The 27,439-nt window shown below is 41.9% G+C and overlaps 2 protein-coding genes across 4 annotated transcripts; one reads left to right on the forward strand and one right to left on the reverse strand.

Annotated features, from left to right (window-relative positions):
- Positions 1-5,518: 5,518 nt before the first annotated feature.
- Positions 5,519-14,321, forward strand: RPL18 (ribosomal protein L18). The gene is made up of 7 exons (XM_058183080.1): positions 5,519-5,589; positions 8,842-8,928; positions 9,606-9,713; positions 10,285-10,383; positions 11,316-11,439; positions 11,556-11,625; positions 14,187-14,321. The coding sequence occupies exons 1-7, from the start codon at positions 5,587-5,589 to the stop codon at positions 14,260-14,262; spliced, it is 567 nt and encodes a 188-aa protein (XP_058039063.1). The 5' UTR covers positions 5,519-5,586; the 3' UTR covers positions 14,263-14,321.
- A 41-nt stretch (positions 14,322-14,362) lies between these two features.
- Positions 14,363-27,375, reverse strand: LOC131198436 (uncharacterized). Of its 3 annotated transcripts, none has more exons than XM_058183078.1 (5): positions 27,139-27,375; positions 26,378-26,489; positions 18,784-19,040; positions 16,917-17,402; positions 14,363-15,795 (listed from the first exon to the last, which is right to left on the reverse strand). In XM_058183078.1, the coding sequence occupies exons 1-5, from the start codon at positions 27,202-27,204 to the stop codon at positions 15,331-15,333; spliced, it is 1,386 nt and encodes a 461-aa protein (XP_058039061.1). In that variant the 5' UTR covers positions 27,205-27,375; the 3' UTR covers positions 14,363-15,330. The 3 variants fall into 3 exon arrangements, with proteins under 3 accessions (XP_058039061.1, XP_058039060.1, XP_058039062.1); XM_058183077.1 differs by having other exon boundaries at positions 18,784-19,043; XM_058183079.1 differs by lacking the exons at positions 26,378-26,489; positions 27,139-27,375 and adding an exon at positions 21,128-21,691.
- Between the last annotated feature and the right edge of the window lie 64 nt (positions 27,376-27,439).

Consider the following 27,439-nt stretch of genomic DNA (forward strand, 5'->3'; position numbering starts at 1 on the left):
CATCATTTGTAAAACATCCACAATTTGTATAATAATTACAGCATAAGATCACAACTAAAAACATATAGGCTTAGTAAACTGGAGGGCCTATAACCTTTTTTTTCCTTCTGTTCAACTGTGTCCAATTCTCAGAGACTTCCGGGACAAGTCCCTGCAGTTTTTTTGGCAAGGTTTTTTAAAAGTGACTTGCTCTTGCCTGCTTCCTAGAAATGAGAGAAAATTATTAGCTCAAACTTACTCAGCAGGTTTGTACCTAAGGTGGGACTAGAACATATCTCTATCCCATTATCTAGCCTGATGAATTCACAATCAAGTAATTCTAGATGGTAAATAAATCTTTTGTTCACAGAAGTCAGTTATGCATGCACATAGCAACAAGGGCACTTTAACACTGAGCACCAGGGAAAAGATATATTGTCAAGACAGAAAACAGAAATTACGCATACTAAAGATCAGGTGATGGAACAGGCAACTGCTGACTAACAAATCTTAGAGGCATAATACTCATATATCACCACTAATACTTAAAGCAGTAGTGGGTTCCACTGACTTTCGCTACCGGTTTGGAATTGGGAGCACACATGCTTGCTTCATTCATGGCGCGACTGCATGTGCGCAGAATTTTCTGTGCATGTGCAGAGCGTCCATGATGACATTGGGAGGGTGGGCAGAGCCTCCTGCCACCGCCACTACTGGTTCGCCTGAACGGGGGCGAACTGGTAGAAACCCACCACTGACTTAAAGGAATGTGGTGGTAGAAAAGCTGTGGGCATTATGGGCCCTGTTGCAAATAATCAGTGTTGAAAGAAAGACAGATGGCTTTATCTAATGAATATGTCTAATGAGAGTCAGTTTGGTCTAGTGCGGGTGTCAGCAACTGACGGCTCTGGAGCCTTTGGGCTCTCTGCTGTGGCTCCATAGGCTGAACCCACCATTGGCTGGCCCCACCCCTCACCCTCCCCTCCCAGTCATTCCTCGCTTGAGAAGGTAAGGGTGACGGCAGGGGATGAAGAAACGGTCGGGGCTGATTTTCTGGTACCTCATCTCTTGCTGGAGCTTCTTCCAGTCCTTGATGCTGGGTGTGCCTCAGTCGCTTGGGGAGACGCGCAACCTGCTCTCCACCCCAAGACACTGGCCTGACCTGTCCGTGGCTGACACCGATGCCGGCCTCACTAACACGAGGGCTGTGGGCTGGGAATGGGACCTGGGAGGATGGGACGATGGAAAGGGGGATCGGCCTGCAGCGCCCAGCCGTGGCTTTAAGAAACAGGGCAGTGGGAAAAGGAGGCTGGTCCCCCCAAATCTTGCACATCCACCCCAGGGGTCAGGCTTGGAGAAAGCTGGAGCACTCACACCAAAGACACTCGTCAGCCAGTCAACCCACCTGCCCCGCGCACCTTTGCTGCGCTTTGGCCGAGCCTGGCCGCTTGCTTGAGGAGGATCTCTCCACTCGTGCGTGGCCTCCCGGCTCCACCACAGCTGGCCAGGGGGTCACGAGACGAGAAGGAGGGCAAGGAGGAGGAGGAGGGTCGCTAGAGCCTTAGTGCAGGAGTGAAGAGATTCTGCACTTGCCTTCGCTCCACATTTGTGCTCAAGACAGCCTTCACCTCTTGTCACTTTCGGCTGGAGCTCACGCCCACTGCACTCAGCTGAAGAGCTATGGAGGTGAACATGGCAAGGCAATGGCCAGAACCTTAGTGCAGGAGCAAAGCAGCCCTGTACTTGCCTCCTGCCATTTTGGGTTTGGAGCTGTAAGCCACATCTTGTTGCTAGGAGCAAGTGGGGCAGGGTTGCATTGTGGCTCTGTGTTGCAATGGGCTCCAGAAGGAGGGGACCCCATCTCCCCCATTGCGAAGTGCACTAAAGTTCACCGTGCTGCGCAAAGTGCTGCGAGAGTGCCTCATGGCCTCCCTGATGCCTTATATCAGAATCAGAGAGAAGGGGAGAGAGATAAAGAGAGAGAGAGATACAAAGAGAGGGGGTAGAGAGATAGACACATAGAGAAAGATACAGAGGGGGTGGAGGGGGAGATAGAGAGGTAGAAGGGGGAGAGAGAGAGAGAACATACACAGAGATTGAGTGATACAGAGGGGGGGGAGAGAGGGAGAGAGACATACAGAGAGAAAGTTACAGAGAGGGGGAAAGGGAGGGAAGATAGGAGAGAGAGATACACAGAGAGTGGGAGAGAGACCTAGAGAGATACAGAGAGGGTGGAGATAGAGATAGATACAGAGAGAGAGGGAAGAGTGGGGGAGCTAGAGAGGAAGGGAGAGAGGGAGAGAGATATAGAGATACACAGAGAGATAGGAAGAGGGAGAGAGACATAGACACAGAGACGGAGAGAGGAGTAGATAGAGAGACAGAGAGAGAGATACAGAGGGAGGGGGAGAGAAAAAGAGAGAGGGAGATCAGAGAGGGAGAGGGGGGAGAGAGGAGGGTGTCAAAAGGGTTTTGAGGCTTCCTGTGCTTTTTAACAAGCAGTTCGCTGCCCTAATGACGAGCTGGGTAGACATGGCTGGGGTGGGGTCATGAGACTGAGTGGGAGTGAGTGATTTCGAGTTGGCCAAACCCACCCAAGGTGTGTGACTCCTGGTGTTTTCTTTTCTGTGGGAAATGGGTCCAAATAGCTCTTTGAGTGTTTAAGGTTGAAGACAGACCCCTGGTCTAGTGGTTCAGGCATAGGCTAGAAACAGGAGCCTGTGAATTCTAGCCCCCCTTTAGGCGTGAAAGTCAGCTAGGTAATATTGAACAAATCAGTAGGAGATGGTGAGTTCTAATCCTGCTTTAGGCATGAAATGGGCTGGGTGACTTTGGGCCAATCACTCCCTCTTAATCCAACTCTCCCAGGATTGTTATCTGAAAAATAGGAGTAAGGAGTATTGTGTGTGTTTGCTGCCTTGCTATTTATAAAAAATATAAAGGCAGGAAATACTGTAAATATAAACTCATGCTTTTGCCTGCTTTCTTATCTGGAACAACCTGGTGTATGGCAGAAATGTAAAAGTAAGTTGAAAGCTAGATGAATGAGATGTGTAAGAAGAGTATGTGACAAAAGTACAACAGCCAGAATGAGTGAATGAGTGCTGAATGAATGTAGACTAAATCAAAAGGAGTACACCAAGTGGTTTGGTGGTGATAAAAAAAAGAGCATGAATTATGTAATTGGAAAAATAAATTTTTGAAGATGAAAGAGAAGACCGAAGCTATCATGGTGAAATTAGAATCTATATATATAAAAGTGAAAACAATTCACACATTAAACACGAAATCTACAGAAACGTAAAGCCTACAAACTTGAAATTTGCCATGTTCCATGTTCCTCTTGGCTTCTAGGTGCTCACTAAGAAATGATTTTTCAAAATGACCTTCAGAGCATTAGTATTTCCTATATTATTATAACGTGCTCTGATGCTAATTAATTAGACGTTTATTCCCCCTCCCAACTTGAAAATAACTCTGGAGAGAATGAGATAGCATAGGATAGACTTCTGTGGGGCAAGCCGCATGGAGAGAAGGGGCTAGAAAGCCTGAGGGAGAGAAGAGGATAGGATAGGATCTATGGGGCAAGGCTGAGGGAGAGAAAGGGAGGCAGGGAGGGAGAGAAGGGAATAGGAGAGGATCTATGGCACCAGCCTGTGGGAGAGGAGAGGAGAGGCTTTTGCAGGGCCAGCCTGAGGAGAGAAGGGGAGAGGAGAGGACAGGAGAGGATCTCTGGGGCCAGCCTGAGGGAGAGAAGGGAACAGGAAAGGATCTCTGGCGCCAGCTTGTGGGAGAGGAGAGGAGAGGCTTTTGTGGGCCAAGCCTTAGGGAGAAAAGGGGACAGGAGAGGATCTCTGGGGCCAGCCTGAGGGAGAGGAGAGGATCTCTGGCGCCAGCCTGAGGGAGAGAAGGGAACAGGAAAGGATCTCTGGCGCCAGCTTGTGGGAGAGGAGACGAGAGGCTTTTGTGGGGCCAGCCTAAGAGTGAAAAGGGGAGAGGATCTACGGGGCCAGCCTGAGGGTGAGAAGGGGAGAGGAGAGGCTTCTATGGGACCAGCCTGAGGGCGAGAAGGGGATAGGAGAGGATGTATGGGGCAAGCATGAGGGCAAGAAGGGGAGAGGAGAGGCTTCTATGGGACCAGCCTGAGGGCGAGAAGGGGATAGGAGAGGATGTATGGGGCAAGCATGAGGGCAAGAAGGGGAGAGAGGAGAGGCTTCTATGGGGCCAGCCTAAGGGCAAGAAGGGGAGAGGATCTATGGGGCAAGCCTGAGGGCAAGAAGGGGGAGAGGAGAGGCCTCTGTGGGGCCTCTGAGGGCGAGAAGGGGAGAGGAGAGGATGTATGAGGCAAGCTTGAGGGCGAGAAGAGGAAGGAGAGGCTTCTATGGGGCCAGCCTGAGGGCGAGAAGGGGATAGGAGAGGATGTATGGGGCAAGCATGAGGGCAAGAAGGGGAGAGAGGAGAGGATCTATGGGGCCAGCCTGAGGGAGAAGGGATAGAGAGGAGAGGCTCTGTGGGGCCGGCGGGAGGGGGAGAAGGGGAGAGGAGAGGATGTATGAGGCAAGCTTGAGAGCAAGAAGAGGAAGGAGAGGCTTCTATGGGGCCAGCCTGAGGGAGAGAAGGGGATAGAGAGGAGAGGCTTCTGTGGGGTAAGCCTGTGGAGAGAAGGGGAGAGGAGAGGCTGATTATTACTCATTCGTTTTCAAGCTTTAAGTGTTGATTTAACATAACATAACATAACATAACATAACATAACATAACATAACATAACATAACATAACATAACATAACATAACATAACATAACATAACATAACATAACATAACATCAGAGTTGGAAGGGACCTTGGAGGCCTTCTAGTCCAACCCCCTGCCCAGGCAGGAAACCCTACACCATCTCAGTCAGATGGTTATCCAACATTTTCTTAAAAATTTCCAGTGTTGGAGCATTACCAACTTCTGAGTTTTATCAAGCCAGATCACATAGTTTCATAGTGGAGCATGGGTATTCAGCTAGTTTATCATATTCTGAAAAACTGCAGGAATCTGCAATGCTAACCCAATGTTTACCTAAAAAATATTACATCTTTTTAGAAAATTTGTCTGAAAATCCATTTTGATTTTTGGCTATGGTAGACGAACATAGCTATTCTCTTACGATGAAAATATAGAAGACAGAAAAATAGATTTTAATTATTTATCTTTAATTGGGAGGTGGGTATAAGATATAGTAATATCTTTTCTGCTTTTTTGATTGTTGCTTTTCCAAAAAAAACATGATATGCATGTAGGTTCATCCTATAACGTTTCAGTGAAAGCAACACTATCAGGCTGATCTGTCATAACTTAAATTTCATCCGACATCGAACGGTTACTTATCTCTCTAACGAGATGTAATAAATCAGAAACTTAACTCGGAAGCTTGGTTTCTTAACCAAAGGAATGTTGCTCTACATCTGTCTTACGTTACGTGCGCCGTCTTAACATCACCATAGAGAGGTAGAATTGCCCGGGTTTCCCTTTCCCGGACTCATCCTTTCGTTCCCATAGTTCTTTGCGCGTCGGCGGACTCTTCCGCTCTCTCTTCTTTTCCGGCGGTGCCGACGCCACCATGGTAAGGATTGGGAGGGAAGGGCGCGGGGTTGTTGAATCGGTTATAATCTTCTGCGGGGAAGCCGCCTGGAGAGCAGGTTGTGTCGTGCTAATAAAGAGGGAAGCATAAAAGTCCTGAAGGCCCAGAATTGAACCGCGATACTAGGGAGGTCTGCCCTCAGAGCGCGGTTGTTGCAGGTTGGAGTTCGGGCCTAAGAAAGCTCCCGGTTTGCGGTCTCTCCTAAAGATAGGGCAGAGAAAGAGGCCCGAACACGCGTGCGCACAACAAGCCACAGTTGAATTCTTAAATTTCATCTCATTATTTTGGTTGTAATAAAGTAACGTTAGACGAAAACGGGGGATCTAATGTCACAGAAATTTGCTTAATATCCTCTAAAGCAGGGGTCCCCAACCTTGGCAACTTTAAGCCTGGTGGACTTCAACTTCCAGAATTCTGGGAGTTGAAGTCCTCCAGGCTTAAAGTTGCCAAGGTTGGAGACCCCTGCTCTGAAGCATGACTTGATTTTGGAAAAGTGTAGTGTTGCTGCCATGTGAGTATTATAAAATAATGATAGTGGAATGGAGGACCTGGGGTTTTTATTATTATTTGTCTGTTATTGTTTGAGCAAACTGATTGTGAGGCATAGGATCCGTAGATGTCATCCAACAAGATCTGAGATAGCTTAGTAGCAGTAGGCATCTTTGAAAATCAATTGGTGAACCTGATGTTGGTACTAAAGAGAAAGCTAAGAGAGGGATAGGTCATTTTATCATGAAACATAGATAAATGTTAAGGATGGTGATGCATAAAAAGAAGACATTAGAGAATACAGTATAATTTGAGAGGAGCATGCAGTTAAAGGGAAAAAAATCTTAATTGAATGGCTTGGAGGGATTGGAAGTTGTACTTTGATATATTATTATATCAAAGTACAATTTCTTCCCAAATCAATATAAATATTGATTTGGGAAGAAATGTACTCAAACCATTACTTATAGGATGCCTCAAATGCTGTTTTAAACATAGCACATTTCTTCCTGTGAATTAATTAGTTGATGTAAAGCCTATAGGGACAGTAGTGGTATAATTTTAGTGCAGGGGTCTCCAACCTTGGCAACTTTAAGCCTGGTGGGCTTCAACTCGCAGAATTCCCCAGCCAGCAAAGGCCCCTAGAGTCGGGAACGACTAGCACATATGTGCGAGGGGAACCTTTACGTAATACATGAACCACTGCACTAAACTTAAGTAATTTTTAAAAAAATGCAATTATTGAATAGTATTGGAATCTAACAATACTAAATGGAATTGAAAAACGCTAAATGTGAATAACTTATTTAAAAAATGAAATAAAACTGACTAATTTGACAGTGGGAAAAAAAAGTCCTTTACTTATTGGTATGTTATGGTACACGGCTGTATTCATTGAGACAGAGCAGATGCTTCTCAAGCTTATCAATTTTAAGATAGGTGGACTTCAACTCCCAAATTTCCCCAGCCAGCATTTGACATGGGAATTTTGGAAGTTGAAATTCATGCATCTTAAAAGTTCTTGAGATTGAGAGACACTGGGTCAGATAGTAATGGATATAGATAAAATAAGTCTGAATAACTGACATTTGTCTAAAAAGAATAATAGCTACTTATGTGAAACAGCATAATAGTACGGTGCAACATCACTGAATGTCTCTTGCTGTTGTGCAATATCATTCTAATGTACTTTACATTTTGTTCACATGATTTTTACGTACATATCTGACCCTAACCCTTACAGGTGTAAAACTATATCTGAGAAGGAGATTGTCATTCACAGTGCAATTTTATAAATGTTTACAACAGAAAATCTTATAATTACAGATAATTCTTGACTTACAACAGTTCATTTAGTGACTGTTCAAAGTTACAGCATGTGAATTATGTGACTTGTGGCTATTTTTCACACTTATGACTGTTGCAACATTCTGGTGACCAAGTGATGAAAATTCAGAGGCTTGGCAACTGATTCATATTCATGACAGTTGCAGTGTCCTGGGTTCATGTGATCCTCTTTTGTGACCTTCTGACAAAGACAATGGGGAAGTCAGGGTCACTTAACAATTGTATTACTAACTTAACAGCAATGATTCACTTAATGATGATCGCAAGAAAGATCATAAAATGGAGCAAAACTAACAACTATCTCACTTCACAACAGAAATTTTTGGCTCAATTCTGGTCAATAAGTCAAGGCCTACCCATATAGGGAAGTAAACTAATGCTCTCAGAGTCTTGAGATTTTTCATAGACTAGATATAACCTTCCATGTCAGAAGCACCAAAAGACTTCTGTGCTTCGGATCAGGATCAGCCAGTGACGTCACCATTGCCTGGGGGATGCCCAGTTGGGATTTCTTTCATGTCCTTGTTAGTGAGACCACCAAAGTGGTACCTATTTATTTACTCGTATTTTCATGCTTTCAAACTGCTAGGTTAGCTGGAGCTAGAGTGAATGATGGTTGGTTTACCCTGTCACACATCAACAGTCGGGCTTCAAATATGGGCCTTCAAATTTGTCAACCCAACCTCCTTACCATGTGAGCCAATGTGTTCCTTATAGACTAGATGTTATTGTACTGGAAAGAAACATATCGGAAGCTTTGGGGAATTGGGATGACTGCTCTGGCAGCAGTCCCTGATTTTTTTTGCAGATCCTGATTAGAGTTTAATTAGAACACTTGGATTTTGTCCGGGCTGAACTCTTACTTGACACCAGAAGTTTATATAATAAATAGAATGCCAAAATACAGGTAGTCCTTGACTTATGACCACAACTGAGCCCAATATTTCTATTGTTAAATGAGACATTTGTTAAGTGAGTTTTGCCCCATTTTACCACCTTTCTTGCCACAGTTGATAAGTAAATCACTGCAGTTGGTTAACTAGTAACCCGGTTGTTAAGTGAATTTGGCTTCTCCATTGGCTTTGCTTGTGAGAAGGTCACAGACATTACCTTGGGACACAGCGATGGTCATAAATATGAACCAGTTGTCAAGTATCTGAATTTTGATCACATGCTTATGGGGACGATATAAAGGTTGTAAGTATGAAAAATGGTCATAACTCACTTTTTTCAGTGCAACTGAACTTTTTTCAGTGCAATTGAACTCTGAACAGTCATTAAATGAATGGTTGTAAGTTGGGGACTATCTATATAAAGAAACAAGATATATTTTTATTTGTCAGGGAAAAGGTATATATGTGACATTTCTACTAACTTGAATATTTCTGTTTGTACCAGGGAATTGATATTCGCCATAACAAGGACCGTAAGGTTCGGCGTAAGGAGCCCAAGAGTCAAGATATTTATCTTCGTCTCTTAGTCAAGGTGAGAGCCAAGTTTTGCATTTACACGAAGAAATGTAAAGACATATGGGTATTTGGGGGGTGGGGAGTTATACTTGGCAGCTGTGTGCTGTATGTATAAAAGTTCTAGGTATCATCATTGATCACTTTTGTACAATATGATCGGTGGTGGGAGTCAGCCAGTTCGCACCACTTCGGGAGAACCGGTTGTTAACTTTCTGAGCAGTTTGGTGAACTGGTTGTTGGAAGAAATCATTAGTGCAGAGAACCGGTTGTTAAATTATTTGAATCCCACCACTGAATATGATTCTCAGTTTCTAGGAATCCATTAGCAGTATTTAGATTTAATTTTAGACCATTTATTGTTTGAATTTATATTGATATATACAGTGTAAATCAGGATATGCTTATGCAATTAAGTATTTCAGCTTTGTCTCCTCTCAGTCCAGCATTTTGCATCTGGCTCCATTGGTTAGCCTGGGCAGTAACCTTTTTCATAATGATCCAGGCGATATTAGGAGACAGTGGGCTGTACTTTGTGGTGATATTTGAGGAAAGGCTGGCCTTTATTTGCAAAGGACTTGTATTGAATAAGGTGGGCTATAAAATGCTCTGAATTTGAGGCTAATATCCAGGTGCCTTGGGGCAGGGAGAGAAAATAATGGAGTATATTTGGAGGTTTAATTTCCATCTTCTCAGCTCTACAGATTCCTGGCTCGCCGAACCAATGCCAAATTCAACAAGGTGATACTGAAACGGCTATTCATGAGCCGCACCAATCGGCCTCCATTGTCCGTGTCTCGCTTGGTAAGTGCAAGTCTTCAATTGTCTATAGTTTTTCTCTTTCTTTTTGGTCCTTCAGTTACCTCTCAGTTTTAGTTTTTTCCTCTCTGTTTGCTTTGTTGTTGCCATTGTTCTTTTCCTGTTAAAGGAATAGGTGGTGCGACCTCTGCTGTGGCTTTGACCAAATGGAGAAAAAAGAAAAGAAGAATGGAAGTTGGTATCAGTGATGAGCTGAAAAGGAGAACTATAGTAATATTCCAACAGAAGAGAATATTAGTAACTGGTGGTGGTTTCTGAGCTCAGTTTCTCTGTAGATGTTTCATTATCCAACTAGAAATGTCAGAAAACAATGAAGCTCAGAGAGCACAGCAACATTCCCCTCCTGATTAGCAATAGCACTTAAGACTTATATACCACTTCACAGTGCTTTTACAGCCCTCTCTAAGAGGTTTACAGAGTCAGCATCTTGCCCCCAACAACCTGTTAGGGTAGTTTGTAGCTAAAAGTAATGCTGTTAAAGGACCAATTAAACCTCTGTTGATAAAGGCAAATTGGTCAGGACTTGCATGCTAACTTGATCACTCTTATTCTCTAGATCCGTAAAATGAAGCTCCAAGGGCGGGAAAACAAAACTGCTGTTGTGGTGGGCACAGTGACAGATGATGTTCGCATCCAGGAAATTCCCAAACTGAAGGTATCTTGACTGGTGGGAGACTTAACTCTTCTGATGGGAGGAGATGTAGAGCAAGACAATGGATTTCTTGACAGTTCAGATTTCATAAACTAAAGGAAAATGCTATATATATAGGAGTGTACAGTAAATATAGAACTATATGCAAAAAATGGTGTATCTCTTCAATAAATATTTATAGTATAAATTATCCATCAGAAGATCACCTGGATTGAGTTTGATAAACCATTGATCAAAAGCTTTGTGCTTGAGAAAGAGAATACTTGTTTTTTAGATAAACTGCTTTGCTCCTGGTTCTATCCAAAGCAGAAACGCAATTTTTATGCATGCTTTTCTTAATATTTTTAATATTCTGAACCTTGGCTTCCTAATCATGGAGTTGTCTCATTGTAGTCAATTGATTAAAGGTATTTGATTCCTAATTAGAACTGAGATGTAGGTGAGATTGTAAATAGAAATAACTTTTATCATTTGCATGGGTTCAATTCCTATCTGTTACGACAATGGAAACAGTAAAAAAATGTTACTCATAAGCACAAGCTTGTCTGCCATTTTATCTGTATGCAAAATAATCTAGCATTATATGGATACATATAATGTATATGGATACATAAAACCCTTTCCTGTGGGCAACATGGCCTTATTTTCCAAATGTGAATAAGCCAGAAACCAGAAGACTGAGTTCTAATCCTACCATAGGCACGAAAGCCAGCTGGTCACTAATTCACTCTCAGTCCAGTCCACCTCAGAGTTGAAGGGAAAATAGGAGGAGGAAGGCGTATTAGACATATTCATGCCTTGAGTTATTATTAAAGTAATAAAGTTGGGACAAAAATCAGAATAATGACCCCATAGCTAATGAGGACTGCCAGTGCTTGCTTTTTTTTATATTTGAGGATTCTCAAGATGCAAACTGGTTATTTTCTCTTCCCCAGATTTGTGCCCTCAGAGTCACACAGGGAGCCCGCCGACGCATCCTGAAAGCTGGAGGCCAGATCATGACTTTTGACCAGTTAGCCATGGCTGCCCCTAAGGGCCAGGGAACTGTTTTACTTTCTGGTGAGTCAGGAGAGGACATTACACTTTCCTGGGTTGTGAAGCTTTTATTGGTCTTAGTGCTGCTGATATCTCAGCATGACATAAAAATCTCTCTGAACTCTCCCTCCTTTCTGCAGGACCCAGAAAGGCCCGCCAGGTTTATCGGCATTTTGGCAAGGCTCCTGGCACCCCCCACAGCCACACTAAGTAAGTATTCCAGACCATTAGGTTTTCTTCTGGGCATTTTGCTCTTACCCTATTTTATCTCTGATTTTCAAAGTCATACAGTGGTTCAAAATCATGACCTCTTTATAAAAGACTTATTTTAAGCAGAATTTGTGCTTTTGCTATTACATTTTGCTCTTCAGCACTGGCACATTTGGTTCCTAAGTGTCCTTGACTTATCACCACAATTGAGGCCAAAATTTCCTTTGCTAAGCGAGACAACCGTTAAGTGAGTTTTGCCCCATTTTACGACCTTTCTTGTCACATTTGTTAGCGAATCACTGCAGTTAAGTTAGTAACATAGTTGCTAAGTGAATTTGGCTTCTCCATTGAGTTTGCTGGTCACTGTCACAAAAGATGATCACATGAACCCTGGGACACTGCAACCCTCATAAATACCTGCCAGTTGCCAAGTGGCCAAATTCTGATCACATGACCATAGGAATACTGCAATGTGACAACTGGCCATAAGTCACTTTCAGTGCGGTTATTACTGAACAGTCACTAAACAAATGGTAGTAAGTCAAGGACTAGCTCTGATGCTTACTTCTGATCTGGATCACTCTCTTTCTGATGCTTTTCATCCACCTTCTTCGAATTGAAAGGGGACACACAGCGAAATTGGGAGGCAGAAATAAGTGTCTTCCAGGCCATGCAGCAGCAGTGCCTTCTGGAAGGTGGGGGGACTATTTTCCCTGCGTATCTGCAAGGTTCATGGTACTGCTGGAACAGTCAGTAATACCGCTGTGCATACACCACATCTAGGAACAGCCACTGTGGGTCAGTTGTGTTGAGTATTCTGAAAGGCAGGGCTGTTTAAAGGAGGGATGCTTTGTGAAGTGCTGCTTTCAGATTTTCAAGGAAATCTGAACTCACATAATGCTCCAATGGTTGTCCTGGAAAGGTCAGTTAATGTAATGCTGTAGGGCAGGGGTCTCCAACCTTGGCAACTTTAAGACTTGTGGACTTCAACTCCCAGAATTCTGAATTGTGAAGTCCACAAGTCTTAAAGTTGCCAAGGTGGAAGACCCCTGCTCTAGGGTGATGCTTTGTAATTGGAAGGCATTTTCAAAGTTTCCCTGAATGATTAAATATACTAGGAAGATTAGAGAAAGTGCACGAGTTGACCCCAAAATAGTAGAATGGCATCACAAAGTTATTTCTTAGGTCTTGGATATACAGATAGTACTCCACTTACAACCGGTTGCTGAATGACCAAACTTTACAATGCAAGTTGTATGTCAAAAAGATGGTGTGCCAACACATCATGTGACTATTTCAGGTGCTTGGCAATCAGTTTACCTTTACAACTTGTTACGCTGTTCCAGCAACATGACCATGATTTGCTGTATTTTTTGCCAGTTTCTGGTCCAAAAAATACGCATTCAGAAGAATAGTTTCACACTTATGACTATAAGGTTTGCATAACAGCTGCAGATCCGCTTAATGACTGTCACGAAAAGATGTTGTAAAATTGTGTCCAGTCACTTGGGCGCTTTAACCATCCTAATGACTTGTGACTGGAAATCCAGTCCCAGTTACAGCAGTTAAGTTGAGCGCCATAAATGCAGTCATGTGACTGGTTGGCATGATATTTTATGACAGCCAGAAGTGCTTTACAAACTTGTAATTTCAAATGATCATTCAGCAACCAATGTAAGTTGAGGACTACTTGTAGAACAGTTGTTCATCCTTAAGACTTTTACAATTTTATCAGTCAGAAATTTGCTCTTAAAATGAGAGTTGAGGATTTTTGCCCAATTAATAGAAAAAATAATAGGTACCTGAATGGAGAAGTCTGCTTTAAATTCCTGAGAAAACATTTGGTTCTGTAGCTTACCATACCAAATTATTAGATAAACTAAAGCTTTAATCCTCTGCTCATATTTTTCTTTGGTGAAAACGTTTTCACTCTATGGGATTAATACCAGAATAGACATACTCAGAACTAAGTTGAAAGAGATATTTTTGTCTCTTCATCTTTGAATCTCAGTATATTTTTAGATCATCTCAGAAAATGTTAGGAGGGAAACTTTGATACGTTTACATACACCAGTTTCCTATATCTGTATATTTTGCAGTAACTTTAAAAAGAGGTGTGTAACATGAATTGAAAATGCATGACTTGCAATTACTTGTTTCCTGTAATATAAAAAATGGATTGTTCTTTGTAATATTTGCAGCCATTGAACCATCTCAACTTATTAACAGTTTAGGCTGCAATTCTTATATAATTTTCCATGTCCTACTGGCTAATTATTTTAGGAGTAGGAAAAATCCCACTGAACTCTGATTCTTGGGATTAGAGGAATTTTTAAAGGCTAAAAATTAAACAATTTGAAAGCTAGAAACTATAGTTATTTGTTTTTCCACTTAAGAGAGAATCCTGTTGGATTAGGGAGCTGAAGAAAAGTGGTTGGAAATAGGAAGCCACATTTTGTGGGTTTTTTTGAATTTTAAAACGTTTTTGTCCTCTGCATAAAAGTGGGATGCAACAATAGGCCATTTATTTTAAAACACCCCCCCCTTTTCTCTCTTTCCAGGCCATATGTCCGATCCAAGGGGCGGAAATTTGAACGAGCTCGAGGTCGCCGTGCCAGTCGAGGCTACAAAAACTAGAATGTTTGATAAAAAATGTAAAAGCCAATATCGGTCAATTAAATTTTTTTTCGCTCAAATTATTATTCTGACAGTGTCAGTTCGTTTTGCTAAGAGTCCAGCAGGCAAAAGTCCTGTTGAGTCACAACAGAATTCAAAATTTCACTTTAAAATACATTCTTCTTCCAAGGAATCCTAACCTTCTGTAATTAATAACTCACATAGTAAGCAGGGTCGTAAAAATGAAGTTATTGTAAGAAGTTTATGTTGGCTAGTTAAGGACCATATAAGCATGATAAAAGTGGCACTTCGGTGGTTTGAAAAACCTTCTGAAATTGCAATAAATTTCAGAGCACAGATTTCCTTGGAAGATTTTTTTTTTTTAAAAGTAGAAATAGTTGACCAACCTAGTCTTTAAGCACTAATTTGATAGCCATTGGTGACCCAGAATTAGAGGCAGTATCTGAAACTCAGTGTGAGAGAATGGGGGCAGGGGAAGGAATGAAATTTACCATGTTTGAATTTGGAAGCTAAAACTGCTTTAAAAAGAACAAGATGTTAAAAAGAGACAGAACCAGTTTGGAGTACTGGTTAAGATACCAGGCTAGAAACAAACAACTGAGCTGTAGTCCTGTCTTTGGTAGGAAGCTAGCTGGTAACCTAAGCTACTCTCTCAGCCCTAGGAAAAATGCAGTGTCAGACTAATGAAAACATTGCAAAGAAAACCTTAGGGATTTGTCAGGCAGGGTTACCAATAACTAAAATTGACCAAAAGAAAAAAAGAAAAGAAAAGGGGGAGGAAAAAAACGAATTAGTCTCCCAAAATTTCTAGGAAGGAAACTGGAAAGCATGACAGACATTAACAATTCAGGAAAGCAATTTGGGGAAGGTTTTGAAATGAAATTATTGGATTGCTGGACTGGACTGGGTAGGTGGTATGTGAATGTTGCCTTTATTTTATTCATGATCAAGGAAAGCAGAAAAGTTTTAGCTCCAAGGAAGAATTCTTCTCTGAACAGTCCTGTAATTAAAATGTTAAAAATGAGGTGATTATTAAAATAATGTCCTGAGGATATAGGAATCCTTGCTCTAGGTTAGACCCATAGGTTCATGCAGCAGACAGGCCAAGTAACAGGAGATAACCCAGGCCCTCCTCACTTGGTCTTCCATGTTCTGAGGGTGAACCAGGCGCAGGAAACGGAAGCCGAGAGCCTTGTCTGTCAGGCTATGTAAACTCAGTACCTGCCTCTTGGCAGCCTCTTGCTCAGCCGTCAGTTCCACGGGTCCCGCCTGCAGGAATGGAGGCAGTGTGGGCAACTCATGGCCTGTTCCTGCGTTGAAAGTGAGGAAGCCGCTAGGTGCAGCCAGGGCGGACCCATGGATTGAATAGTGGGCCCGAGGGCTCCGGGAGCCATCTCGTTTGCCTCGCGTCCTTCCTTGAGCTTCGAAAAAAAGCTCTGCGCAGTCCAGAGCCACCAGCATCATGTCGTGATGTCGAAGTGACTGTTGTGGCTTGAAGGCATCTATGTAGCGCCGGCTGAAGGCAACTGGAACCTGCCAGTGGTGAGAAAAAAACTCATTTGTTGTAGGCCCACAGATTAAATACAGGCTCGATTTTACAAGGAAAATACATAATTATATGATATGGGGTGGGTAAGTAGGATGCTATATGCTTTATAGCCTGATCCACTAGGGGGAACTGAAGACCTGTATTTAAAGAAACTAATCCTTTCAGCTGACCTGAAGCAAGCAAAGCTATGGAGCTTAATTTATTTCTTATCCTCAGCCCGCCTTCCATTACTGTTTCCCCCCTCCCCATTTATTCCTTGAACAAGTTTTTTTTAAATGGGAGACAGCAGAACGTATACTGACAATTTGTAAATCTGACAGCATCTTTTCACAGCAGTGTTTCTCAACCTTGACAATTTTAAGATAGGTGAATTTCAACTTTCAGAATTCCCTAGCCATTCATGCTGGCTGATGAATTATGGGAGTTAAAGTTCATCCATCTTAAAATTGCCAAGGTTGAGAAACCTGCTTCATGCTGTCAAACGGAAAAATTAAAGGCCATTATATAGGGGAAAAAAGTTTTTGAAGGAGCACATGGAATAAATAATCTAAGTGCATTTAACATCTACATATTCTTCCTCGGAGACCACTTTGTTAACTTCATTTTTGTTAACACAAAATTCAACCTTTCAAGCCATCTCCACAGGAAATACTTTCTTGAAAGGATAATGAAAAGTAGCCTGATTTAATGATGAACAACTTTATGAATCTGAAAGGCAGATAATCCTCAGTTTAAGAATTCCCCCCAAAAAGAGAGGAAGAAAAGAAAGGTAAAATAATGATTTCTCTATTGTAAGGATAAACTGTTTGAGGGTAGAGAAAAAATCAGATAAATACAATAAGCAGCCATTGAGGAAGACTGAAATTATCAGAGAGAGAGAGAGGGACAGACAGACACAGACAATCAGTCTGAGGTTTCTTTACCGTCCTTCATTTTTTCTATGCTGTTTCAGTATCAGTTCCCATCTTTTTCAAGTATGAGACATTAGCTCAAGATGTTTAGGACAGCTCATCTGGACTGGGATGAGGGAGGGAAGGGGGAGGAAGGAAGGAAGGAGAGAGGGAGGGAGGAAAAGAAGAAGGAAGCCCTGGCAACAGCCACTCACCTGTCGTAGTTTCCGCTCCATCAGCTCCATCCAGCTCAGCCAATAGCGGCAGGCTGTAGATTCAGAGATATGGAAGCGAAAAGCCAGGTCTTGAAGAAGGAGCCCCAAGCGCAACCGGACAAGCACCAGGAAGAGCTGGTTCTCGGGGTTGAGGGCACAGGGAGGGCAATTCTCCAGACTCTCCCCCTCCTGGAGGAAGTCCAAGAAGGCCTTGAGGCGAGGGTATCCATCAAAGCCTGTGTAGAACCTCAACAACTTGCTATGAGTGTTGATACCCTCCAGGGAGAAAACTTCATGCTGCGCTCGGTCTTCAAGCTGCCTCCTCACTTGCTTGTTCAGCGAGAGGATGGTGGCACTGTAGGCACCCTGGTCCTTCTGCAAACATGGCCCCCGAGGCTCCAGCTGGTACTGGTTCCTGACTTCAAGTTGAGAAACACGGGCTTCGAGATCAGTGAGAACATGGCATTCCTTGGCTTCTGCTTTTTCCTGGAAACAAGGGCAAAAGCTACATTTCAGGGCTTTTTTCTCTCCTCACCATCCCTCTGTTGGTATATTACATGCAGGAAAGGTGCTTTTTCAAAAGGCAACTGGACTTTCTGGTTTTTCTTTGAAGACGTTTTGCTCCTCATCCAAGAAGCTTCTTCAGCTGCTCTGACTGGATAGTGGGGAAATGGAAGAATTTACACTTCTTGCAGACAGCTGGTCATTTGCATTTTTTTAGAAAGCTGCAGAGGCCACTTAAGAGGTTTGTCTGTATTCTCAGGGTCACCTGAGTATTGCAAAAGCCTGTGGAGCCTTTTTTGGAACTGCTGAAAGGACTCTATTGTGGAGATGTGCTTTCTGCAGGATATTTTCTGCCCTGTGTCTGTTCACTGTTGAACATAGGCACAGGCTGTTGGGGATACTTTCGTGTTGTCTCCATCTCAAACTGAAGAGCAAATAGTTCCTGCAGTCTTCAATTTTTCTGTTCATACTCCTGCATCATTTGAGGGTGTTCATCCCAAAGTGTATAGCTAGATGTCCGAGGAAATTCTCAGTCATCCAGGTCATGGTTGTCCCAAAGGTGCTTTTTCAAGAGGCAATTGGACTTCCTTTTTCTTTGAAGATGTTTCACTATTCAGATGACCCTAAGGACACAGACAAACCTCCAAGTGGCCCCAATGACTCTCTAAAATTCAAGGTGTTAGTTACCACCTTCAAAGCGCTCCATGGCATAGGACCGGGTTATTTACGGGACCGCCTGCTGCTACCAGCGACCTCCCATCGACCAGTGCGCTCCCATAGGGAGGTTCTCCTCGGTGCCGTCGGCCAGTCAATGTTGCCTGGCGGCGCCCAGGGGGAGGGCCTTCTCTGGGGGCACCAACCCCCTGGAACAAGTTACCACCAGGTATCCGTCAACTCCCTGATCTTCGGACCTTTCGACGCGAGCTGAAAATATTTTTGTTTCACCGTGCAGGACTGGCCTAGTGGGGTTTTAATAAGGGGTTTTATTGGTTTTAAGTTCTTCAACCAACTCTAAATTTTCCTTTTAAACTGGTCCTAAAAATTGTACTAACTGTCTTTACTTTGGCTGTAAACCGCCCTGAGTCCTTTGGGAGAAGGGTGGTATAGAAATTGAAACAATAAATGAATGAATGAATGAATGAATGCCAATGACCAGTTGTCTGCAAGGAATATAAATCCTTCCATTCCCCAGCATCCAATCAGAGCTGAAGAAGCTTCTTGGATGAGAAATGAAATGTCTTCAAAGAAAAAGAAGAAAGTCCAGTGGCCTTTTGGAAAAGTACCTTTGGGACAACCATGACCTGGATGGCTGAGAACCTCCATGGGCATTACATGCACCAGGTTATGCATGGCTGGCTCTTACCTGAAGTTCCCGATATTGGAGTTCCTGGTCCTCTACAGTTTTCTGCAGGCTGTAGAGGAGATTACTCTGGTGGGACACAGTGTCCTTCAGCTTCCTCACCAGGTGCTTCAGAGCTTCTGCTTCCTCAGGGATGCAATACAGAGCATGATCGTGGAGAGCTGTCTGTTCCAATGGGCTGGGCTGGTGGTGGACAGGCTGGCTGCCACAGTTCATCTCCTCAGCTGCTAAGGTCAGGTCACCAAGACACGGGACAGCTTCTGCTATGAAGAGATGGGGTTCCAAGTGCTTAAACTGTCAAGCTGATGATCCGGGATCTGAACATCTCTCAGGGCTTTGGGCAAACTCTGGGAGACAGTAGAAGACAGAAGGGGCCTGGCGTGCTGTGGTCCATGGCAGGGGTCAGCAACCTGTGGCTCTGAAGCCACATATGGCTCTTTTGGCCCTCTACTGTGGCTCCCTGCCAGGTGATCCCACCACTGGCTGGCCCCGCCCCTCGCCCTCCCCTCTCAGTCATTCCTCGCCTGGCCCAAGAAGATAAGGGCGGTGATGGGGGATGGAGACATGGCCAGGGAAGAGACAGAGAAGGGGAGAGAGAGACAGAGAGAAATACAGAGAGAGAGGGAGAGCAGGGAGGGGAGAGAGAGAGATGCCAAAAAGATTTTGTGGTTCCCGGTGTTTTTTAACAACTGGTTCTCTGCCTTAATGACCAGCTGGGTAGGCGTGGCTGGGGGGGTGTCATGTGACTAGTGGAAGTGAGTGACATCAAGTTGGCCACGCCCATCCAGGTTTTGTTGCTCCCAGTGTTTTTTTTTCTGTGGGAAATGGGTCCAAATGGCTCTTGGAGTATTTAAGGTTGCAAACCCCTGGTCCATGGGGTTGTCAAGTCAGTCACAACTTAGCAAGCGAACACCACCACCTAAGAATCCACTGACAACCATCTCAATTACCATTACAAGTAGTCCTTGACTTGCAACTATTCATTTAGTGACCATTCAAAAGTACAATGGCGCTGAAAAAAGAGACTTATGACCAATCCTCACACATTCACCACTCACATCCATCCCCTCGGTCACTTGATCAAAACTCTGGTGCTTGGAAACTGGTATGTGTTCACAACAGTTGCAGGATCACAGGATTGCCATTTGTGACCTTCCCAGCTGGCTTCTGACAAGCAAAGCCAGATTCACTTAATGACCGTATGAGTTACTTAACAATTAAAACAAGTGAAACAAGTGACTTACGATGATTTTCCATGCTTATTTACTGTTGCAGCATCCCCAAGGTCACGTGATTTACATTCAGATGCTTGGCAACTGGTTCATATTTATGACAGTCCCAGGGCCATGTGATCATCTTTTGTGACCTTCTGACAAGCAGAATCAATGGGGAACTCAGCTTCAATTAATACATTAACGTATTACTAATTTAACAACTGCAATGATTCACTTAACAAACGTGGCAAGTAAAATTGTAAAATGGGACAAAACTCACTTAACAAATTTCTCACTTAGCAACATAAATTCTGGGCTCAATTGTGGTCGTAAATCAAGGATTACCTGTACAGTGATTTGTTTAACAACTATAGCCAAAAAGGTCATAAAATTGGGCATGACTCACTTAGCAACCATTACAAACTCAACAACTATTACAATGTTTTATAACGGAAATTCTGGTCCCAGTTGTGGTTGTAAGTCAAGGACTTAACTATACTGTAGTTTCCACAATAAGGTTCCTTTCAAGAATTATAGAGCTGAAATGATGAATTGGGACAAGGAAGAATCAGAGTAACAAGCTACTTTCCCAAAGACCTGACTGGATAATAGGCCAGTTATTAGGATGATTCACACAACACGCCATACCACAATTATCCAGGCCCATTTTAGCCTAGTGTAGTATGTGAACGAGGCTCTGTTGATTAACTGTCCTGAAAGGGCAGAAAATTGGATTAAAATAAGTAAGCAGGTAATGGAATCAGCTCACTCTCATCTTCAGAAATTGTGAAGATAATACGGAGGAAGCGTCCCTGCTTTGATATAAAAAGAATTTAAATGCATCCATTAATAAATAATAATAAAAAAACCAAGCCAGCTTGTTGTGACATTTCTCAGTCAGATGAATGCTAAATGGCTGCAAGGAAGAAATAAACCTTTGAAATCCTATCCAAATGAATACATGGTGAACCACTGAGATCTTAGTGCAGCATTCTTCTTCAGCTTTCTTCTTCCGCTTCAATCACAACAATACAAGAGAAAACAATAGATTTAAACTTAATGTTAACACTTCGATCTTGATTGCAGAAAATATGACTTCTGTAACAGAGTTGTTAATGCTTGGAACACATTACCTGACTCTGTGGTCTCTTCTCAAAATCCCAAAATCTTTAACCAAAAACTATCTACTATTGACCTCACCCCATTCCTAAGAGGTCTATAAGGGGCGTGCATAAGAGCACAAACGTGCCTACCGTTCCCTGTCCTATTGTTCTTCTTCATTATATCCAATTAATACAGTTATTACATACTTATGCTCATATATATGCTTAGATGTTATATAGTTATTTCATGTTAATGCTTATATACACTGTTATGACAAAAATAAATAAATAAAAATTAAAAATTCCCAAACAACTCCTACTTGTACTCTATTCTTCTTTACTTAACTAAAGCCTGTTCCTTATACGTCACTTTTAAACCTGTTTAAGAAATCTTATCAGGTGATTGCTTAGGCCACTAAGATTTATGTGAATAGTTATCTAGGGTTGCACCTCAACTTTTTTAAAATTGTTTTTTTGTATTCACTTTTATTATATGATTAAAAAAAGCAAAATGAATGCTATTTGTTTTTAGCTGATTCTCAGCAAGTTCCTGTTTGATATCAGCAGAGTAGGAAGTTTAATTAATCAGTTGTCTTTCCCCCATTTTTAATTGTTTAATTGCCTCCACTATTTCTCCAGTAGCTATCGGCCGGTTCAGCTCCTCCCTCTGTTCTAATGTTAGAATATTCACCTTATAATCTTTCAAATAATCATAAATATCCCTATCCAATATTTTGTCTTTTGCATATAGTGCAGTATAAAATTCTGAGAATGCCTTTTTAATTTTATCCTGTTGATATGTCTCTTTACCTTTATATTCTATTTTTTGTATGACACGTGCTTTCTGTTTCTTCCTTAAATTATATGCCAACCATCTCCCAGGTTTATTTGCATTACAAAAAGTATTATGTTTAGCATATTGTATATTCGTTGCCACCTGGTCTGCCATTAACATATTAAATTGACTCTGTAATATTTTTATAGCCTCTTTAAGTTTATGATCTTGTGGGTTTTGAATTAATAACTGTTGCTTCCTTTGAATTTCTTCTTCCAAATATCTCGCTGCCTTTGTTTATTATTCCTTTGCCTGTTGTCCAAATAAATCAATATCCCTCTAATAAACGCTTTGCTCGCTTCCCACACAGTTCCTATAGGTGTCCCTTTGTACATATTAAAATCAAAAAATTCTTTTAACTGTTTCTTACAATAAGTTACATTATCCTCATATCTAAACAGATTTTCATTCAACCTCCATGTTCTACCACCTTTTTTCCCTTGTAATAATTCCATCCATACTGGGCTATGGTCAGTTAAACACCTCGAAAATATCTTCGTTTTCACCCTAGAAAGCAAGTCATTAGAAATTAAAATAAATCAATGCGTGAAAAGATTGATGCCTATCAGAAAAAAAAGTAAAATCTCTCTCATCTGGATTCCGTAACCTCCATATATCTCTAAACTCAAAGTCTTCCATCATTTCAAAAAAAGATTTTGGTAATTTTGCATGTATAGGTATCTTCTTGGAGGAAGTTCTCTTATCCTTCTTGTATCAATTACTCCATTCCAGTCTCCTAATAAAATAAACGAACTATAATCCCAGAGGTCAACCTCTCATGTAACATTTTGTAAAACTTTTCTTGTTGCTGATTAGGTGTAAATACCTAACAACAAAGTCTTTTTTGCATCTATCACCAGTTCAATAGCAATAAATCTTCCTTGAATATCTGCCTCAATTAGCTTAGCTGGTATATCCTTCCTGATATATACAACAATTCCATGCTTCTTTTCCAAAGCTGATGCAACAAAATGGTTACCCAATTTTGAATTAACTAAATATTTTGGTCTGATAATTTTATATGTGTCTCTTGCAAACAAATCACATCATTTTAAATTGTTTCAAGTAGTGAAATATTTTCCTTCTTTTCTGAGCTGAATTCAAGCCATTAACATTCCATGACAAGATTCTATTTGCCATTACTGGCCTCCTGAAGCTTTGAAGCAGACAACGAAGCTCCTCCTCCGGTATCTTCCGTCTAGCTCCTCCCACAGCTTCCATAATGGGATCCTGACTTTTACTTTGAGACTGTTGCTCTTCTTTACGCTTAAGGGCTCCTCTTGTCACCCTTTGCTCTTGTGGTTCCTCTAATACTGGCAGCAATAAAGGCTCTTGGGTCACCACGCCTTCTTGAGTCTCTTGAAGTTTTCTATCACTTCTATTTCGACTTTCAAAACTGTAGAACGAAAATCCTTTGCCTTTAAAACCGTGTCAATTCTATATCTCCTTCCTTGATAGAATAGTGTCTGTCCAACTGGCACCTCCCATCTGAATTGAATCTGATGTTTTTTAAGTTCTTGTGTAATTCACAGCAGTTAAGTGAATCTGGCTTCCATTGACTTTGCTTGACAGAAGTCAGTTGGGAAGGTCACAAATGACAATCACATGATCCTGGGACACTGCAACTGTTGTAAACACATGCCAGTTGCCAAGTGCCCGAATTTTGATCATGTGACCACGGGGATGATGCAATGATCATCAGTGTGAGGACTGGCTATAAATCACCTTTTTTCAGTGCCCTTGTAACTTTGAATGGTTGCTAAGTGAATGGCTGAAAGTTGAATCTATATCTGTCAAATGAACAGCCTATAAATATCATCTTACTTGTCCTATGATCTGTCCCTTATATTTGGCTTTGTGAATTACACAATAGTGCATTTGTTGGAGATTTAGCATTATGCTTTTACCCAGCCAATTGTGGTTTATTCAATACACGATGGTTAGACTTAATATGATACATAAACAAGGTCAGGGTAGCTCAGGGACCGTAATTCATTCTCTGATCATGGAGATAGCTTGGAATCAGCTGACTATACAGAATATGTGATGCTTGATATTGTTTAGTCACTACCTCACATTAGTTCTATGAAAATTACAGCAGTTGCCTAGACACTTCTGGCTGGCCTTTTGTTATAATAATGATGTTCAGGACCTTAATGCCTGACACATGTTCAACCATACATACATGGTTGAACTAGAAACTGAGGGCCATGCGTTCTAGTCCTCCCTTAGGCATCAAAGTTGGCTTAGCGACTTTGGGCCTATCATTCCCTCTCAAGCCAACTCTGAGAACCAGTTTGGCCTAGTAATTAACGTTAGAAAGCAAGAGATTGTGAGTTTGGTTCTGTCTTAACCACAAAAGATATCTGAGTGACTTTCGGCCGGTCAGTCTCTCTCTGCCCAGTCCACCCTTCATGGTTGTTGTGGGAAAAATAAGAGGAAGAAAATGTACTGAAAATGTTTGCCACCTCGAATTATTTAAAAATAATAGCAAATAGATTAATGTTAGTTTTACAACAAAGAATTCATACTGATCAATCTGGTTTTATAAAAGGAGGCAGATGAGGAATAATGTTAGACAGATTATTAATATATTGGAATATTTGGAAAAGAAGAATACTTCAGCGGCACTTATTTTTTTGGATGCAGAGAAAGCCTTTGATCGATTGCATTGGGATTTTTTATTTAAATTAATAGAGAAAATGCAATTTGGAGACTGTTTTATTAGAATAATTAAAGCGATTTATGGAGAGCAAACAGCACAGATTATAGTAAATGGTAGTTTGACAGAAGTTATTAAGATTGCGAAAGGAACAAGACAGGGATGTCCCTTATCACCATTATTGTTTGTTTTGACTCTGGAACCATTATTAGATAAAATACGAGAATTAATGAAAATAGAGGTTTCAAATTTCAAAAAGGGAGTCGGTACTTGCCGTGCTGATTCTACATCAAAGTTCGAACGCTTGTGAAATTCCCGTCTGCTTGGAATATCAATCAATTTAATAAGTTCTCTAGAGCAGAAGCAACATTCCTCTCCTTTTCCCTGATAAAAACAGGGGCGTGCTGAAGTTGGAAGGAGGAATTCGGTGGGGTCATAAATCCAGGAAAATTCGCTCTTAAGAGCAAACCCCCTGTCAGACCTGCCACTCTTCCACAATTCTGATAATCTCTTTCACCCAGAGATTATGCTAAGCTCAGATGGTCTTACAGCAACTTATTATAAAAAAACACAGGATGAAATATTAGGCCCACTTAAAGAATTATTTAAAAAAATAATAAAAGTGGAATACAAGTAAATAAATAAACCCACCTCATAGGATTGTTGTGAAGAGAAGAGGTAAGAGTATCATGTACAAGTTATAGGTAATTCTCAACGTACAACCACAATTGAGCCCAAAATTTCTGTTGTTAAGTGAAACATTTGAATTTTGCCCCATTTTCGTTCTCACCATAGTTGTTAAATGAATCACTTCAGTTGTTAAGTTAGTAACATGGTTGTTAAGTGAATCTGGCTTCCCTATTGACTTGTCAGAAGTTCACAAAAGATGATCACATGACCCCAGGACACAGCAACGGTCATAAATATGAACCAGTTACCAAGCAGTTGAATTTTGATCAGGTGATCATGGAGATGTTGCAATGGTTATAAATATGAAATATGGTCATAAGTCACTTTTTTCAGTGCCATTGTAATTTCAAACGGTCACTAAATGAATTGTTGTAAGTCAAGGACTACCTGTAAGGGTGGGAATAGTAAGAATGCCTGAGATTCTCACAATGACCAAATCTGAAGATTTGCATAGAAAGGACTGCTCAATGTCCCATGTTAGAAGAAATATGTGGGCACATGGGAGGGAACCTTCATTTGCTGTGGCACCCTAGTTTGGGAATCCTCTTTCCCTAGATGCTAGGCTGGCACTGCCATGGCCTTTCAGTGCCAGGCACAGATTTGGCTTTTCACTCTGTTTTTGAGACTTAAGCATCCAGGACCTAACAGCACCTTTTACTCCTTTGTGTGTTTCAATCATTAGTACTGTGGATATTATTCTGTGTGTTTAAAGTAAGTTATAATTGATTTTAATTTCCCATTTTGCATGAGCTGCGAAGTGCCACAAGACCTCCTAGCTAGACCATAAATATTTTAAATGAAAAATAAAATCAATGAGGATGGGGAAAAAACAGAATGTATGGCTCTCAGACAGCCAAGGTAACTCAGGGATAATAGCTTCACTGGTAAAGCCTCCTGCCCAATGTTTCACAACTTGAAGATGTGTGGACCTCAACCCCCAAAGTTCCCCAGCCAGTTGGCTGGGGAATTCTGGGAGTTGAAGTCCCCATATCTTCAAGTTGCCAAGCTTGAGAAACATTGTTCCTGCTTATTATATCTTGCATATCTGCTTATTATATCTTGCATATCTGTGCAAAAAGATCAGAGGAGATACCAAAGCCATCCTGCAGCTTTTTCTTCTTCCTTTTAGGCGGAGAGGATCTGGCAGACACCTTTATCTCTGCCCCAGAGTGTGCATCACAGTTGCATGGTGTATCCGAGGGAGCCTGGGGGATTTGGATATGAATTAAAAGTTAGATAGCACTAATCTCTCAGGTGGCAAAAATGCTCTAATGCTCAAGATAACTTTTATTTTTGTGAATGGCTACTGTCAATTATCACAGTCGGCACGTACTCCATTTTATTTCCTATTCCCACCACAGACCAAGGTGTTTAATATACACCTCTGTCTCGTCTCAAGATGTCACGCCTCTGATGAAGAGGACTTGCATGGTAATAAATGCATTGGTGTTGTGTTTTTTTTAAGTGTCACAAGAGTCTGCAAAGATCTCTTTGCAATTGCTTAATCGACCTCACGTCCCGAGGAGTTGCTTTGAGAACCAGGCTGGTTATAAACCGAATACAAACGGCAACATCTTTGCAAGGTTCCCAGAACCTTGCCTGTACACCGCCCTGAGTCCTTCGGGAGAAGGGCGGTATAAAAATCAAATAAAATAAATAAATAAATAAATAAATAAATAATCAACCAGTGCTCCCTCATCTGTGGCTGGACTACGACTTCAGTAACTGGCTGAGAATCATGGGAATTAGAGTTAAAGCATCAGGAAGGTCTTATCATTGATGCAACGGAAAGCCAAATATGAAACTGCATGCCTAAAGAACGCTACGACACCACACACTTTTGCCAACAAATACCTGCGAGAAAATGCGGCTACAGCCGCAGCCGCAGCCGCAGCCGCAGCCGCTGCCGCTGCTCTCCATTGGCTCCCGCAACCTCGTTTCCGATCCAAAATGGCGATAGGCGTGAAACTGCCCTATCTCTTTTGATGGCACGGTTAAAGTTGGAGCGGGTTGCAGTCGAGGTTCCCACAACCAAGATGGGGAATTGCGCTTGAAAGCATTGAAACCGAAGGAAAGCGGTAAGCCTTCCGCCAGAAGTTGGGCCCTAGTTGCTACATATAAATACTTTTCCTTCAACGAGGTTCTGGAAGAGAGT

This window comes from Ahaetulla prasina, chromosome 4 (genome assembly GCF_028640845.1).
Source record: "Ahaetulla prasina isolate Xishuangbanna chromosome 4, ASM2864084v1, whole genome shotgun sequence".
NCBI lineage: Eukaryota > Metazoa > Chordata > Lepidosauria > Squamata > Colubridae > Ahaetulla > Ahaetulla prasina.

Bases quoted from the DNA above. Each gene is read 5' to 3' on its own strand.
- RPL18 (XM_058183080.1), top strand. The intron at 10,384-11,315 runs GTATCTTGACTG...TCTCTTCCCCAG, and splicing joins AGGAAATTCCCAAACTGAAG to ATTTGTGCCCTCAGAGTCAC. The intron at 11,626-14,186 runs GTAAGTATTCCA...CTCTCTTTCCAG, and splicing joins ACCCCCCACAGCCACACTAA to GCCATATGTCCGATCCAAGG.
- LOC131198436 (XM_058183077.1), bottom strand. From the start codon at position 27,204: ATGGAGAGCAGCGGCAGCGGCTGCGGCTGCGGCTGCGGCTGCGGCTGT. The intron at 19,044-26,377 runs GTATCTCCTCTG...ATCTCTTCATAG, and splicing joins AAAGCTGCAGGATGGCTTTG to CAGAAGCTGTCCCGTGTCTT. The intron at 17,403-18,783 runs GTAAGAGCCAGC...CCTTGTTTCCAG, and splicing joins TCCAATATCGGGAACTTCAG to GAAAAAGCAGAAGCCAAGGA.